At 32.5% G+C, this 14,250-nt stretch overlaps 3 protein-coding genes across 3 annotated transcripts; 1 reads left to right on the forward strand and 2 right to left on the reverse strand.

The window, feature by feature from the left end:
• Window positions 1–313: 313 nt before the first annotated feature.
• LOC120180754 (protein IQ-DOMAIN 1-like) lies at window positions 314–3,955 on the forward strand. Its single transcript, XM_039186039.1, has 6 exons — window positions 314–382; window positions 1,479–1,724; window positions 1,818–1,862; window positions 2,131–2,359; window positions 2,463–2,572; window positions 3,092–3,955. The coding sequence occupies exons 1-6, from the start codon at window positions 314–316 to the stop codon at window positions 3,803–3,805; spliced, it is 1,413 nt and encodes a 470-aa protein (XP_039041970.1). The 3' UTR covers window positions 3,806–3,955.
• Window positions 3,956–7,175: 3,220 nt separating this feature from the next.
• On the reverse strand, window positions 7,176–9,076 carry LOC120180811 (40S ribosomal protein S23). The gene is made up of 4 exons (XM_039186104.1): window positions 8,952–9,076; window positions 7,780–7,935; window positions 7,562–7,688; window positions 7,176–7,453 (listed from the first exon to the last, which is right to left on the reverse strand). The coding sequence occupies exons 1-4, from the start codon at window positions 8,954–8,956 to the stop codon at window positions 7,313–7,315; spliced, it is 429 nt and encodes a 142-aa protein (XP_039042035.1). The 5' UTR covers window positions 8,957–9,076; the 3' UTR covers window positions 7,176–7,312.
• Window positions 9,077–10,919: 1,843 nt separating this feature from the next.
• LOC120180755 (probable RNA-binding protein ARP1) lies at window positions 10,920–12,216 on the reverse strand. Its single transcript, XM_039186040.1, has 5 exons — window positions 11,983–12,216; window positions 11,752–11,896; window positions 11,528–11,639; window positions 11,175–11,427; window positions 10,920–10,934 (listed from the first exon to the last, which is right to left on the reverse strand). Exons 1-5 carry the CDS (start codon window positions 12,163–12,165, stop codon window positions 10,920–10,922), a joined length of 708 nt encoding a protein of 235 aa, XP_039041971.1. The 5' UTR covers window positions 12,166–12,216.
• Between the last annotated feature and the right edge of the window lie 2,034 nt (window positions 12,217–14,250).

Consider the following 14,250-nt stretch of genomic DNA (forward strand, 5'->3'; position numbering starts at 1 on the left):
ATAAAGATTAATAGGGATAAAGCGATTTCATTGGTTAACGGATTAGTTGTTATTATTCTTGAAGTATTAGATTTGAATACCACATATATAAGGATATAAACGTTTAATGTTAAATAATTGAACGTATTTAAACAAACAATATTTCTTTACATTCATATTAGATTTATCTATAAAAAAATAGATTGATTCTTTGTTATTTAATTTTAAGATAGACTTTTTTTAAAAAAAATCAATGAGTTTAAGATTTTATTATTTATAGTGGAACTGAATTCTAAGGCTCTTCTTTGTGTTGTGAAGAAGAATTTATTAACGGATGGGAAAAACAAGAGATTGGTTTTTTGTTGTGAAGAAAGCTTTTTCCTCCGACTCCAAGAAAGATAAGGTTTGCATAATTTAATTCTTAAATTTATTTTTCATTATTAGTGAATCTTTTCAGTATTATTTAATCTTTTTAATTATACTCTCAAATATGGATAAAAAATTTAGACAATGAATAATTTATTAGTAGGATTGATGACATTTTTTTTGGGGATAAGTTTGCTTTTTATTATCCAAATGAAAGTTCATACAAGATCTCAAAGGGGATCAAGATTACTGTACAACAAAATAAACTATACAACAAATCAGCCTATGTTCCAATTGTTACAAAGAAGCCTATTAACATTGTCAAGCCTATTAAAGTCTCTAAATCTATGTTGAGCACCAACGGTTTCTTTAATAGAATCAAGTAAGTCTTCCGCAGTTCTTGATTTCCCTTGAAACATGCGTCTATTCCTCTCCTCCCAAATTTTGTAAATAAAAGCATTCCATGCAGTCTTCATAATGGAGGTTAATAGAGATTTACCTTTCCAAGTTGAATAAACCCAAGTAAGCTTATTTTCCCAGGACATATGAGGCGAAGACAGTAAAAAAAGATGTAAAATACCATTCCAAAGAGATGTTGCCATAATGCAATCAGCAAATAAGTGGTTCCTCGTTTCAAAAGAAGCATTGCATAGAATACATTGACCATTGATAGTGAGTCCCATTCGTAAGAGTCTCTCCCTAGTTGGGAGTCGATCAAGGATAGCTAATCAAGCAATGACATTGAATTTAGGGATGTGAAGAGGGAACCAAATTAGCTTTTGCCATGGGACCTTATCATGCTTGATTCGAACTTCTTTCCAAATCCCTTTAGCATTCGTTATACCAACATCTAGAATGGGGATGGCCTCAGTTTTCAGTTTCAAGAGTTTTTCACAATATATTTTCTGTTTTTTAATTATGTTTACATAAAATATTATATTTTTAAAATTATAAAAGTATTTAAGAATTATATTATATGAATCATTAAAATTTGTAAAATTATAAAAATAGAAAGAAAAAAATATGAACAGTGGTAAAAATATATAAAAGTCATTGGGCTTTGTTGATATTACAGTTTTGCTTCTTAAGTTTGTAAGTTGTGATTTGAAATTCTCTGAATTTTGTTTCGCCAGGAAACTTCAAAATCAAAGAAAAAATGGCATAGCAAAAACAAGGATTCGAGGCCTGAACAAGAAACTCCTCCAGCTGAAGATGCCAAAATACCGGAAGCAGGAAATGAGCATAAGAACCATGCCTACTCCGTTGCTCTTGCCACCGTTATGGCAGCCGCGGCCGCGGTAGTTGCTGCTCGGGCGGCCGCTGGCGCTGTTGACGTCGCTTCTGAACAAAGCAAATCATTGGAGAAAATCGCTACTGAAGTTGTTTACGCCGCTTCCGTACAACGCGAATCTTCGGAGAAAACCGCTACTGAAGCTGTTCACGCCGCTTCCGTACAACACACATTATCGGAGAAAAGAGCTGCCATCAAGATTCAAACTGCATTTCGCAGATACTTGGTATTATATTTTTTCCTTTTCTAATTTGATCTTTTACACCTGAAATCAATAGAAATTTTTGAAGTATCTGAAACTCTTATGTTAGGGAATTCATCCTACTCTTCATTATGATTTTGCCATTTCTAAAGCTCTTTTGATAAAAATAAAACAAAAATGTTACCAATAAATGGTAGACGCAATCACAATACACGTCTGTATTTCTAGAATGAAACATGCTATTGATGAACAATTAGTTGTATTTTATGCAAATGAAAATTTGAATCGTCAGGCAAGGAGAGAATTGAGAAGTTTGAGGTCGGAGAGGTTGAAATCCTATATCGAAGGACAATCCACAAAACGACAAGCGACGACTACCCTGATATGCATGCAAACTCTAGCTCGCGTGCAGTCCCAGATTCGTGCAAGGAGGCTTAGAATGTTGGAAGAAAACCAGATTCTTCAGCAACAGCTTCAAAAGAAACGCGAGAAAGAGGTAGAGGAGAAGAACACATCTGTAAGTTCACATGAATGATTAGTTTAGTGCTTTCATAATACAACTTTCAACAACGGTATTTTCTTACAACTCTTTTATCATTCGGGGATATGAACAGATGGGTTCAGACTGGCATGGTAGTAGCAAATCCAAAGAGCAGTCTGAAGGAATAAAACAGAATATGCAAGAAGCTGCTAAGAGAAGGGAAAGAGCTTTAGCTTATGCATTCACTCACCAGGTATTCTCTTTTCCCTTGCTTTTCAACATACACAATGTGTTACCTCTAGGGATATAGAGTGTAGTCAAGCTAAATTTAATTTGACTTGAAAAGTTTAAAATTGAGTTCGAATCGATTCGAAAGTTCGCGAACTTGAAATTGTCAAGCTCGAATTGTACTTGAAATCAAAAATTGAAACTCACTCGAGTTTAAAAAACCTTGAACTCGAAACATTATCAGACTTAACTCGATTGAAGCTCGAACTCAGACTTGAACCTGAATCTTAAGTACAGAAAAAATCTTATCTTATATTTAAAAAGATCGTATAAATATTAATATTATTAATAATATAGTTCGCTTCGGCTTGTTCAAAACTCGAGTCGGGTTCGAGTTTAAGTCGAGTCCATTCGAATCAATCTTAACCAAGCTTAGACCGAGTCGAACTCAAAGTAATTTGTTATCTGTCTTAACTTATTTGCAGTCCTGATTATATCTAAATACCAAATATAAATATGTATATGATACGAATGTCAAATACAGCGATCATGGAAGGTGTCTTCCAAAGCAACTAATCAAACATTAGTAGATCAACAACGTAATCCACACTGGGGATGGAGTTGGTTAGAGCGATGGATGGCAGCTCGACCATGGGAGATCTCAAACTCGACACCTAACAATGCCGTGTTCAACAGTGTGGCTGCCTTTTCAATCTCTAATAACGATAATAATAAGCCATCTACGACACCTTCCAAATTAAGCAGTACTCGGCCTCCGACCCGCCGGTTGCTTTCGACTCCGCCGTCAAAGGTAGCTTCCATTTCATCAGTTTCCAGTACAATTGGACAGCTAAGCCCAAGGGGAACTCGACGCGGAGGCAACGAGGACTCGAGTTCAGATCGTCTACAGAGACGACATAGTAGCATTGGAGGTCTTTCATCGCTTAGAGAGGATGAGAGCCTTGGAATCTCGGCGCCGGCGAGTCCGAAATCTAATGTGGCGACAGTGCTAACCCAGACCACGAAAACCAGGCAGTCACGGTTGTCAAGTTCATCGGGGCTTAGCGGGCTTCCGGAGAGGGGACTAGCCCCCGCTGAGAAGAAGCGACTCTCGTTACCTCTAAAGGCAAGTACTAATACGAAACATTCTGGTCCTCCAAGGGCGGATAATAGTACACTCGTTAAGGATAAGGTGAAGAAAGAAGGGAAACTGAGGAATGGAGGAGAGGCTGGTAGTGGAGGTGGAAAAGAGCTGTAATATTGAGAGTGAATAAGGTGGTTGCGGCAGCCGGCAGCAGTTGTGGTGGTGGTGATGTAGCGGTAAATCTGAATTGAGCAGCCATTATTACTATTATTATTGGTACATATGATATACTACATTACTCACAATGTGTAATGGATAGTTTTTCACATAGGAAAGGAAAAGGGAACGTTCGAATTTTAATTCATAATTAAAGTTTTGCATATGATAAGTTTAATTGAGAGATAATAGTTTGTTATAATTTTATTTATCCTGTCTTAATAATTAAATTTGAAACTTTTAAAAATTCAATTAAAACAAATTTTAGTATTAGATAAACAAGGAAGTAGGTAACATTTGTTTAGTTAGTTGTTGAGTTATGCTGGAGGTTGTGTGTTTACCGCAGGTGTGATGAGTACGAGAAAGGAACAAGCAGTGTATTCAGTAATGATCAAAGCAAGGTGGTTTGTTGGTTATGAGCAGATAATTTTTAGCTGTTTTTGACATAACCTATTTTGGTTGTTAATTGATGACTCCCAAATATAGTTTCGAAACAAAGCTTAAAATGTTATTTTATGCCACAACAAAATACATTTTCAACGTTCCAATATAGAAGTCACATTCAGATACAAGTGTACAAAAAATCAAAACCAATATTTACTTACAATCATGTGAATCTACATCCCATCATTTATAATATCTTAGTTTACTAAAAATCAGTAGTCAAATTTACAAATTCTTCCTCTCCACGCACACATACAGGTCATTCTTCCATCTTAGCTATCTAAAAAGCATATTACACAAATTATATTATTAAAAGCATATGCATGCCACTTAATCATGATATCCCAATCCACTTCCCACAGGTATACAAATTGTCGCAACCGATTTTCGCCCGGCACAAATTTTTTTTACTCGGCGGGAAAAAAAATGTGGATAAAAAATAATTAAAAAATGTTTTGGGAGTCGCCATCGGCCTTTCGGGTCAGGTAGGTCGAATACCTAAAAATTACCTTTTAAAAGAGTTTTTTTTTTTAAAAAAAAGAAAACATCAGTTAAAAGATAAACTGACCTGCGTTTAACCAAAAATTCGTTCTTTTTAGAAATAAAAAGGGATTTGTGGTCGGTTACGTTTAGGAAAGGATTAACACCCCTATAACGTCCAAAATTTGTACTTATTAATTATAAATTGTCTCTATCAAAAATTCAAATATATTTAATTCATAATTTTGTTAAGTTATTAACACGATAGTTATTTATTTAGAAATATCAAAAAAGGGCTTCTAGGTGCTTTAAGACAGCTCATTTCTTAATATTAAAAAATAAATAAATTTTAATAGAGCATTTATCTAAAAATAATATAGATTTATATATTAAAATATTTATTTTTTATTTAAAAATATTAGAAAATAGACATCCAGTTGTTTTAAGACTATCATTTCTTAATATTGATAAATATATTAAAATGATTTAAAAATAATATATTAAATTTATAAATAGTATTTTGATAAAATAAATGAATATTATTTATATATATATTTATAAGACTAAATAAATATTATTTTTATATATATTGACATAACTAATAAATAATAATAGTAATAGTAATGATAATTAAATATATATAAACATAAATATATATAAAAGTAACATATTTTTAAACAATGTTTAAAATAAATAAAATTAAAACATAGTATTAAAATGTAAAGCTTGTAAAATAAATGAAAATATTAATCTTAGGGACTAAATTATAATCTAATAAAATTAAATACCTAATTTATAATTAATTATTTAAAACTACAGGGATTAGATATGCTATTTTACCAATTTATTAATTTAGTGACTAAAATGAACTTATATCAAATTCGAAATATCAGATTAAAATAAATTAAAAACATGCATTCAGGATTAAAATATTAATTATTAAAATTAAAGGACTAAATCCGTAATTTACCTAAAATATTTATATAAATATATTAGTGATTAAATTATAAAGTAAACAAAATTAGAAGACCAAATTAAAACATTTAGAATTTGATTTCAGTGACTAAAATAGAATGTTACAAAACTAAGATGGCTGCGGAAAGGGTTTGGTCAAAAGCAAAATTACGGATATACCCCTCCCCAAAACGGCGTCGTTTGGGAAGGGGTATAAATTCCCCAAACGGCTGGCCCTTCGGGCCAGCATTCTCATTTCTCTTCTCTCTCGCTTCTCTCTAGCTTCCCTCACCGGAGGGAAGCCGGTTATCGGCCGGCAATCGTCTGCCGCCGCCGGCCACCGCATCCGGTGGTCGGAAAATTTGTTTTTATACCAAAACGTAGATCAGACCGTCTTAATGACGGTTCCGGTGACCGTTTTTCTTAAAAAGCTCTCGATCGGAGCAAATCTATGAAAATACCTTCGGGTTTAGGTTGTTCCCGGCGACGGTTGCTTTTCTCTGCTGTAAGACTCTCGACTTCTTCTCCTTTTTTCTTTGGTTTGGTGTTATCTGGGATCGTCGGTGTAAATGTTTGCTATCTCTTTTTTTTTTTGTTTCTTTGGTTGCTTCCTGTTCTTGCTTCTTCTTCTTCTTTTTTTGGTAGGGGGCTCGGTGGCTTTTATAGCCATCGACAATGTGGCTCTCGGACCGGTACCAAATGGCGACCCTAGGTGAGTCACCGGACTATAGTGGTGACTCACCATATGGCTTCGACGTGGGGAGGGGCAGCTGGCTTTTGGAATCCTCGTTTGGTGTCGTGGCAACGACAGAACGACGTAGAGGTTTTTGGCGAGGCGGCTGGAAGCTAAATCGTCAACGTGGAGCGACTGGGGTCTTCTGGAAGCTTGGAGAGGCGGCTGCTGGTGATGACACAAACCCTAGATAGGTTTAGGGTTACTGTTGGGTCATCAAATTTGGGCTTTCGTGTTTGGGCTTCAATTTTTTTTGGGCCCCGATTGTAATCGGATTGGGCTATTTGTAAATTAGGCTTGTATATATATTTTTTATTTAATAATAATAATATATATAGTAATATAAATAATAAAAATAGAATGAAAAATTAATGTCTACACAAATCATACATATTTATATAATCACATTCATAAACATAATCAAAGCTAGGAAATTTATAAAGAACTTAAACGAAATAAACTCTATACGCAAATATTAACGAGCAATACACATCGACATATATGCCACCGACACCAGGAGTCAACAAAACAGAAACAAAACGGGCAGTTTTTGAGAAAACTCTTGACTAAACGAAAGTTTAGTTAATAAGTAAAATCAAATTCTCCACCAATCAACCTATAATAATCCTTACGCAACAATTAATGTTCTATTCGTTGAGGCATCAACCAAAGGGGTTCAATACTGTGAACCAACATAAATAACAAAACTCTTGAATGTGCAACAAAAAGGGCAGTTTTTGAGTTGGATTCATAACAAAATTGTTCACAAATCCTTCATTACAAAATCCCAGACCCTAGGCTTTGAGGAAAGGAAAGAAACTGAAAGCTAAATTCTTATAATTATCAGTAACCTTTTAAGACCTGGGCTTCTCCTTCTTCTCTTTGAAAAGAGCTAGAAGTGAGACACCAGAAACCTTAACAACCTTAAATCTAACTCCAGGAATATCTCCAACAGCATGGCCCTTTCTCCCAAATCCGGCAATCAAAACCTCATCCTGCACCAAATCAAAACCAACCATGCCATTTAGACTAGGCAACACCAAAAAAGCAAGAAACTATAAACATAGATCACTCAAGTTCTACTCAGATGGTGTATAACTTACATTTTCCTCGATATAGTTTAAGCAACCGTCGTTGGGTACAAATGCAGCAATTTTCTTTCCATTCTTGATTAGCTGAACACGAGCACATTTTCGGATAGCGGAGTTGGGCTGCTTAGCTTCAATGCCACTGAAAAAGCCAGTTATGAAATTGTTAAGTTCCAAATTCGACTCAAGCACAACCTGCTGACATTATAAAAAGTGCAGAACTTAGTTCTTACATTTTCTCAAGAACTATGCCTTTGGCATGAGATGATCCTGCAAATGGTTTCTTCCATTCATTTCCGAGATTGGACTTCTTGTATGCCTTGTCAGCCCACCTCTGCCTCCTACGGTGGGTTCTCAGCTTACGACCAGCTCCCATTCCACGAGTCTTCCTGCACAAACCCTCAATTTTTTAGCATATTTCCAAAAAATACAGCATAAAACACCCAAAGAAGGCTTATCAAGGATTAATATTGGTTCAATTTCGGTGAAAAAACAAATAATTTATTATAGCCGTAGGTTTTCGAAACAAAACCAAATACCATATTTAGAGAAATGATCCAACCCGTAATCCACACAATTTTCATTCATTGATTTATCAATTCAAAAAATCTTTTTCTATATAACATTTTGAAGTTTCTTTTCAGTACTTTAGAAACATAATATTCATTTATATATTGTAGAATATATAAACCAAATAAAATTGTAGAATTCGGATCAACTAGGATATTTGCTAACTATAATATTTGTTAATAATACATAGTTTAAGAAAATAGAAATATTCAAAAAATATAATAATTTAGTACCAATTAATTATTAATGCATTTAATCCGTACATCAAACTGGTATGCAAACTAAGTAATATATATATAATAAATATCTGAACCAAAACGACTAAGATATTTTTTTGTTTGAATTAGATTTTGATTTTCTTGGTTTTTTTTCTTCTCAGAACCAAAACAATTATGAAATTTCCATAGAACATCACAATCTTCAGGATGCCGGATATAAAAATCTAAAAGATACCAAGTTGTACAAAAGTTAATCATTCATTTTTAACATTAGTTTTTGAGTAAAATCCTGTCCAACAACCACCATAATTACTCATACTAACCTAACATTTCGACAAATTTCACATTGATCAAACAGGTAATTGAAGATATTTTCACCCACGAATTCCACAGTTTTCTCACCAACCAAGAAACCCAGAATCATATAGGGAACAAATTGACCCACAAACCATTTAATCACATAAACCACATCTTAATGACTACTTCACTGAAATAAACAAAAAGACATCACAAGAATGATTCACAGAGCTAACAAGTTTCGAATGCTAAGATCAAGCTGGAACAAACGAAAAATAACATTAACAAAAAAATATACAAGATTAGAAACAAAAGCTGACCCCATTTTGATTGGTGCGAGCTAAGTTTTACTGAGACCGAAATCTGATAGTAAGAGAGTAAAGACGAGAGAGGAAGAGCCGGCTGGTGTGCAAAATGAAAACCCTAACGTGAACAATTGATTTGCCTTTATATAGTTTGATTTTAGGGTTTGGATAGTATTTACAAATTTGTTTTGTCAACGGTTGAGATTTGAAGTGAGGAGGTGTTTTTGATGGATTACACGTGTCTGAGGCATGGTAAGGTGTGTACTATATCGTTCGAGATCGGGTTACGTTCGTCTTGCATTTGGGGCAAAACCTCATCAATTTGTTAATAGACAATTTAGTTTTGCCAAAAAAGCATGAGTACCTTGTAATTAAAAAAATTAATAAGGCACTAAAAATATTTTTACATCAAATGTGACCCTCTAACTTCGAAAAAAATTCAATATAGTTATTTAATCAATGTTTTTTATCGTTGATCATTATGATGCTGACGTGATAATTTTATATTTAGATATAAAATGATGACGACTATATTAATAGAGTTAACATATATGATTGTCGGATATAATTTAAAGATAACATGGGTATGTCGGTAATCACCTCAAGAGACTATAACTCTATAAAGGATATAAAACTCTAATTTTTTTAAAAATTTAATAGACATAAAAATAACGACGAAAATATAATTTACGAAAGAAATTTTTAAAAAAAATACAATACATTTAATATTTAGATTAAAAAATTACATTATGTTGGTAACATTGTATTACCGATAATGCCAAAATTTTGGTAATATAAAAGGTAGTTTCATTGTCATATCTTCTTTATGTAATCATACATATACCTATAATAATGTGATGTTGGACAATTTTACCCATTTTAAGACTCATCAGTTTAATTTAAGTGAAACCAAAATAATAATAATAGTTACAAACTATTAGTTGATGCAGTGAGATAAGACACTAAATTCTTTAAGTAATATTATAAGTTTAAATAATGATGTTTACGAATTGAAAAAATTAGAATGGGAAGATTGCCCACAAAATGAGCCTATGCAAAACTTGATCCGGATTAGTCGTCAACAGATTAAATAACAATGATTAATTAAAATAATAATAATTATTATTTTATTAAATAAAAATTTATCTTCTTTAAATATATATTAATAATATTTACTTTTAAACCATCACAAATTACATACTTTTAATAACAATGCATGTTCTTATTTATTCTCATGTCACTTTAGTTGAAGAAAAACACCAGCTATTTATTATTCTTACCAATCTTAATTTAATTATATTAGAAGGGAAACGCAAAATTAATTTTAATATAGAAATGCATTCATTCGTTAATAAAATAAATATATTATAAACTTAAAATTTGTGTATGTAATGATATAAAAAAGCAATTATTATGAGAATAATTTAATGAAATATATTTTTATGTAATCTCATATTTCGCTAATTAAACAATAAAATATTACATCCTAACCAAATAAATTAAATAGATTATTGGAAAAAATGCTTTAAGTTTTTCCTTTAAATTTTACATGTTATACTTATATTTTATTATTATTTATTTAGAATTTAGAATTATTCAACACAATATAATTGGAAATAATGAAATGACCATCCAGCTCAGTTGGTAGAGCACAAGGTTCTAAACCTTGAGGTCGTGGGATCAAGTCTCACGGAGGGCATTTCATAATTTGGAGGTCTCCTACGGAAGCTGCTCTCAACCTGGTGTTGGGGGCAGCCTACTATCTTACCTCCCCCTTACCCCATACATATGGGAAAAAAGGGACAGCCATTTAATATAATTGGAAATAATAATGCTAAATTGAAAGAGATTAATCAACCCATAAGATATGGGCAAATCAAAATACATGATTTTATTACTTCCTTTTTCCAAAAGAGTATGAAAGAATTAAATCAAACATCCAAAAAAAAATATTTTTCCTTAGCTTTCCGTCTTTCTTCAGTTTCAGTCAACCTTCACCTGTTTCAAAACAAAATTAGATATATACGTTGTATTATTAATAAATATATGATTATATTTCATATAATCTCATATATAATCGTTTAAAAATAAATAAATAGTTTATTATATAGGAAAATATAGAATTAAATATATTTAAATGTTTTTTTTATATTAAAAATATTTTTTTGTAGTATTATATTCATGTACATTAAGACAACAACTTGTTTGGAAATAATAATACACTGAAACACTTAGCACGTGACAAAGATTTATTGTCATGTTACCATGTTCGTTACCATCATGAAGGATCAAATGGTTGTTACCTGAAGAGTAATTGGTGATGGGCCAAGCTGTCGCTGAAGGATGGAAGACAGATGGAAATCCCGATGTCGGTGATTGATGGTAGTGATAATAAGGGTACATTGGCATCAATGTGTTGGCATCTATAATAGCCCGCCCTGCTTCTGGATATGCTTGTGCGAAATGCCCATTCATGTATGTAGGAGAGTACCTGAAACGAAGTGGGCAGAAGGCAAGTACAAAAAAGTTACGGAAAAATCCACCTCTCTTACCATGCAACCTCAATAAAGTCGACTTATGAGATATCAAACCCGTAAAAAGGAACGGCCTGATGAAACGCCGGAGCTGATGTTCCAGCTGGATAATACAATTGTACATGATTGGCTGGTGGAACTGACGTGGCTCTCGGCCCAACCTTGGATCCTTCATGATCGAAAACCACAATATGAGACCTCATGATACTAATATTCACAAAAATGCCATCACTATACTTTTTCCAAAAACATAATCTCTTGAAATTACGAGAAAAGACTACCTCGTTGTGGCGGAGGAGCAGCGGATGCAGACCTCGGGCGACGAGCACCGAGGGAGGCGATGTTACAGTTGGCACGGCGGCCGTTGATGACGGGAGCGGGGTCCTCGCAGGCTTTGTTAGCAGCTTCAGCATCCTTAAATGTAACCTTTTTAAACAAAGAGAAAGTTTAAAAGACAGAGAAATATTGGTAGAGATCACCTGCAGCGATTGAAAAAAGAAAAAGGAACTTACGAATCCATAACCTTTGGACCGGCCGGTGAGTTTATCGGAAATAATAACAGCTTCGAGGATCTCACCGTATTTCTGGAAATGCCGTCTCATGGCTTCTTGAGGTGTTTCCCAAGCTAAACCTCCCACGAATACTTTGGTTAGCGTCGTATCTCCAAACTGCCCCGCGTTATTACTCATACCCATTGTCGGAAACAAAAATCAGCAGTAAAATCTGAGTGTTTTGGTAGAGAAAAAAGAAAACATAACCCAATATATCAAACGGAGGGAAGGGGAGGATATAAAGAGAAATCAGATAGCCAGCTCGACACCCATGATTCTAATTAAAAACTAAAGAAAACATTTTTATTAAATAAGACTAATTAAAAATTAAATTTATAAAAAAATATGATTTAAATTTAGAATTAATATAATTCTAAAAATGAACATTATCATTGCAATACTAATTAGGTTATATTAACTCATAAAAGATTATACCAACGAATAATGCAATTTTTGAAAGAGTAAATAAAGAAATGAATCGAAACCCAAGGAGACAGCGAAGCAAAAGCAATAAACAGGTAGACTTTAGTCGTAGGTACTGCATTATCAACGTGATCACACGCATTTATGTACTAATTTCTTTATTTATTACAGCCTCACTTTCCCCTTTTTCCTATTAATTTTCATTTATTTGTATGATTATCGAGATTGAAATAATTATAAATATCATTTTATGATTTACAAATGTATGCAATGGACGGATGAAGAGTGGGTTATCAGTGATTAAACTCATGATCGTGGATTACATTATTTATCATTCCCAAATGAATATTAGTAAAAATATTTTTATATACGCATTTAATATTTAAATTATTAATTTTGATCTATTTTAATATTTAAAATATATTAAAAATATATTTAAATATTAAATACATAATTTATCTTTACTTTTTATATTTTTAATTAAAAAGAGACATCAATGCAGAAAATCACGTTAGGACCCACTCCTTTCCAACATGGCAAAATTCCCTACCAATTTATGTCTTAGCTGTCATTTGTCAATGTCCTCAAATTGCAGTTATAATGTAGGAGGCAGATCACTTATGTCCTGATGATCTGAAGAGAAAAAGATATACATGCTCTAAAACCGACAACTCCGTATTTCTGGTTTCATCTCAAACAGTAAAACTTAATTCGACAAAAAATACGTTATCAATTTATTAAAAAAATTATAAAAATATATTATTTTCTTATCACATCACACTATTCATATATATATATATATATATATATTGGATACCTACACTCCAATCTCTAAATACAATATGAGATTGAAAATTCTTATATACAATCATCCCTTCAAAATTTTAAATTTTTATATATTTTTTGTTTTTTTAAATTAAAAATTTATTTCCGACTCTTATAAGTTTATAAATTCACTCTACCTTAAATTTTTATACATTCGTTCCTAACATAAAATTTTTCATTCATCCTCGAATACAATCATCAAATTAGATTAAATTTTTTATTGTGACTTATCTATACTCTTAGACACCTTCAAAATTCATCTCAAAGACCTTCAATCGATTGTAATATAAAGAAGATAACAAGAAAAACAAATCATAAGAAAGTTAATGTAAAATACTTTTAGATTTTATATACAAATTGACCTTCAAATTATAATTTATCTCAATTTAACCCTCTATGTGTCATTGATAATTGGATAAAAAGCTCACATATTTTTTAGCGACATCAACAAAAAAAAAGCTAAAAACGATGATGAAATAAAAATTTAAGGATCACTTTTAATAAAAAAGAAATTGTAAGGGCCAAAACAGAGATTCATGTAACAACGTGCTCACACCTTAAAGTCTATACATGAATCTCTGGTCCTTACAATTTCTTTTTTTTTTTATTAAAAGCGATCCTTAAATTTTTATTTCATCACCGTTTTTAGCATTTTTTTTGTCAATGTCCGCTTACTCGTTCGATGAGGCCGACATGAATTGCCTTGGATTTAGGTAACCGGACTTCGGGTTCGTGTTTTCTTGTTCTGTTATCACAGTTTGCACTCAATATTCATCGTGATCGCATGCGATTTTAGTTCAATTTCGATAACGTTATTCACTTTCCATCATCATGTGTTTCCCGTTGCACTCGGATTTGAAAATGGTTGGTTGGTTGGTTTAAAAGGAGGAAAATGAAGGTTTTCCTCTTTTCCGTTCTTCTGCCATGTGTTTGATGAAATGAAGAGTCCAGATATGTGAAAGGTGTATGCATGTAGGCTCT

The sequence above is a fragment of the Hibiscus syriacus genome, unplaced genomic scaffold (assembly GCF_006381635.1).
Source record: "Hibiscus syriacus cultivar Baekdansim isolate YM2019G1 unplaced genomic scaffold, ASM638163v2 tig00112501_pilon, whole genome shotgun sequence".
NCBI classification, from domain to species: Eukaryota; Viridiplantae; Streptophyta; class Magnoliopsida; order Malvales; family Malvaceae; genus Hibiscus; species Hibiscus syriacus.

Coding starts and splice junctions, on each gene's coding strand:
- LOC120180754 (XM_039186039.1), top strand. CDS start 314: ATGGGAAAAACAAGAGATTGGTTTTTTGTTGTGAAGAAAGCTTTTTCC. Junction 1,725..1,817: donor TGGAGAAAATCGCTACTGAA/GTTGTTTACGCC, acceptor ACATTATCGGAG/AAAAGAGCTGCCATCAAGAT. Junction 1,863..2,130: donor CTGCATTTCGCAGATACTTG/GTATTATATTTT, acceptor TTGAATCGTCAG/GCAAGGAGAGAATTGAGAAG.
- LOC120180811 (XM_039186104.1), bottom strand. Junction 7,689..7,779: donor GGCATAGTTCTTGAGAAAAT/GTAAGAACTAAG, acceptor TGGCTTTTTCAG/TGGCATTGAAGCTAAGCAGC. Junction 7,454..7,561: donor TAAACTATATCGAGGAAAAT/GTAAGTTATACA, acceptor GATTTGGTGCAG/GATGAGGTTTTGATTGCCGG.
- LOC120180755 (XM_039186040.1), bottom strand. CDS start 12,165: ATGGGTATGAGTAATAACGCGGGGCAGTTTGGAGATACGACGCTAACC. Junction 11,897..11,982: donor GGTCCAAAGGTTATGGATTC/GTAAGTTCCTTT, acceptor TTGTTTAAAAAG/GTTACATTTAAGGATGCTGA. Junction 11,428..11,527: donor CAGGCCGTTCCTTTTTACGG/GTTTGATATCTC, acceptor ACTTCGTTTCAG/GTACTCTCCTACATACATGA.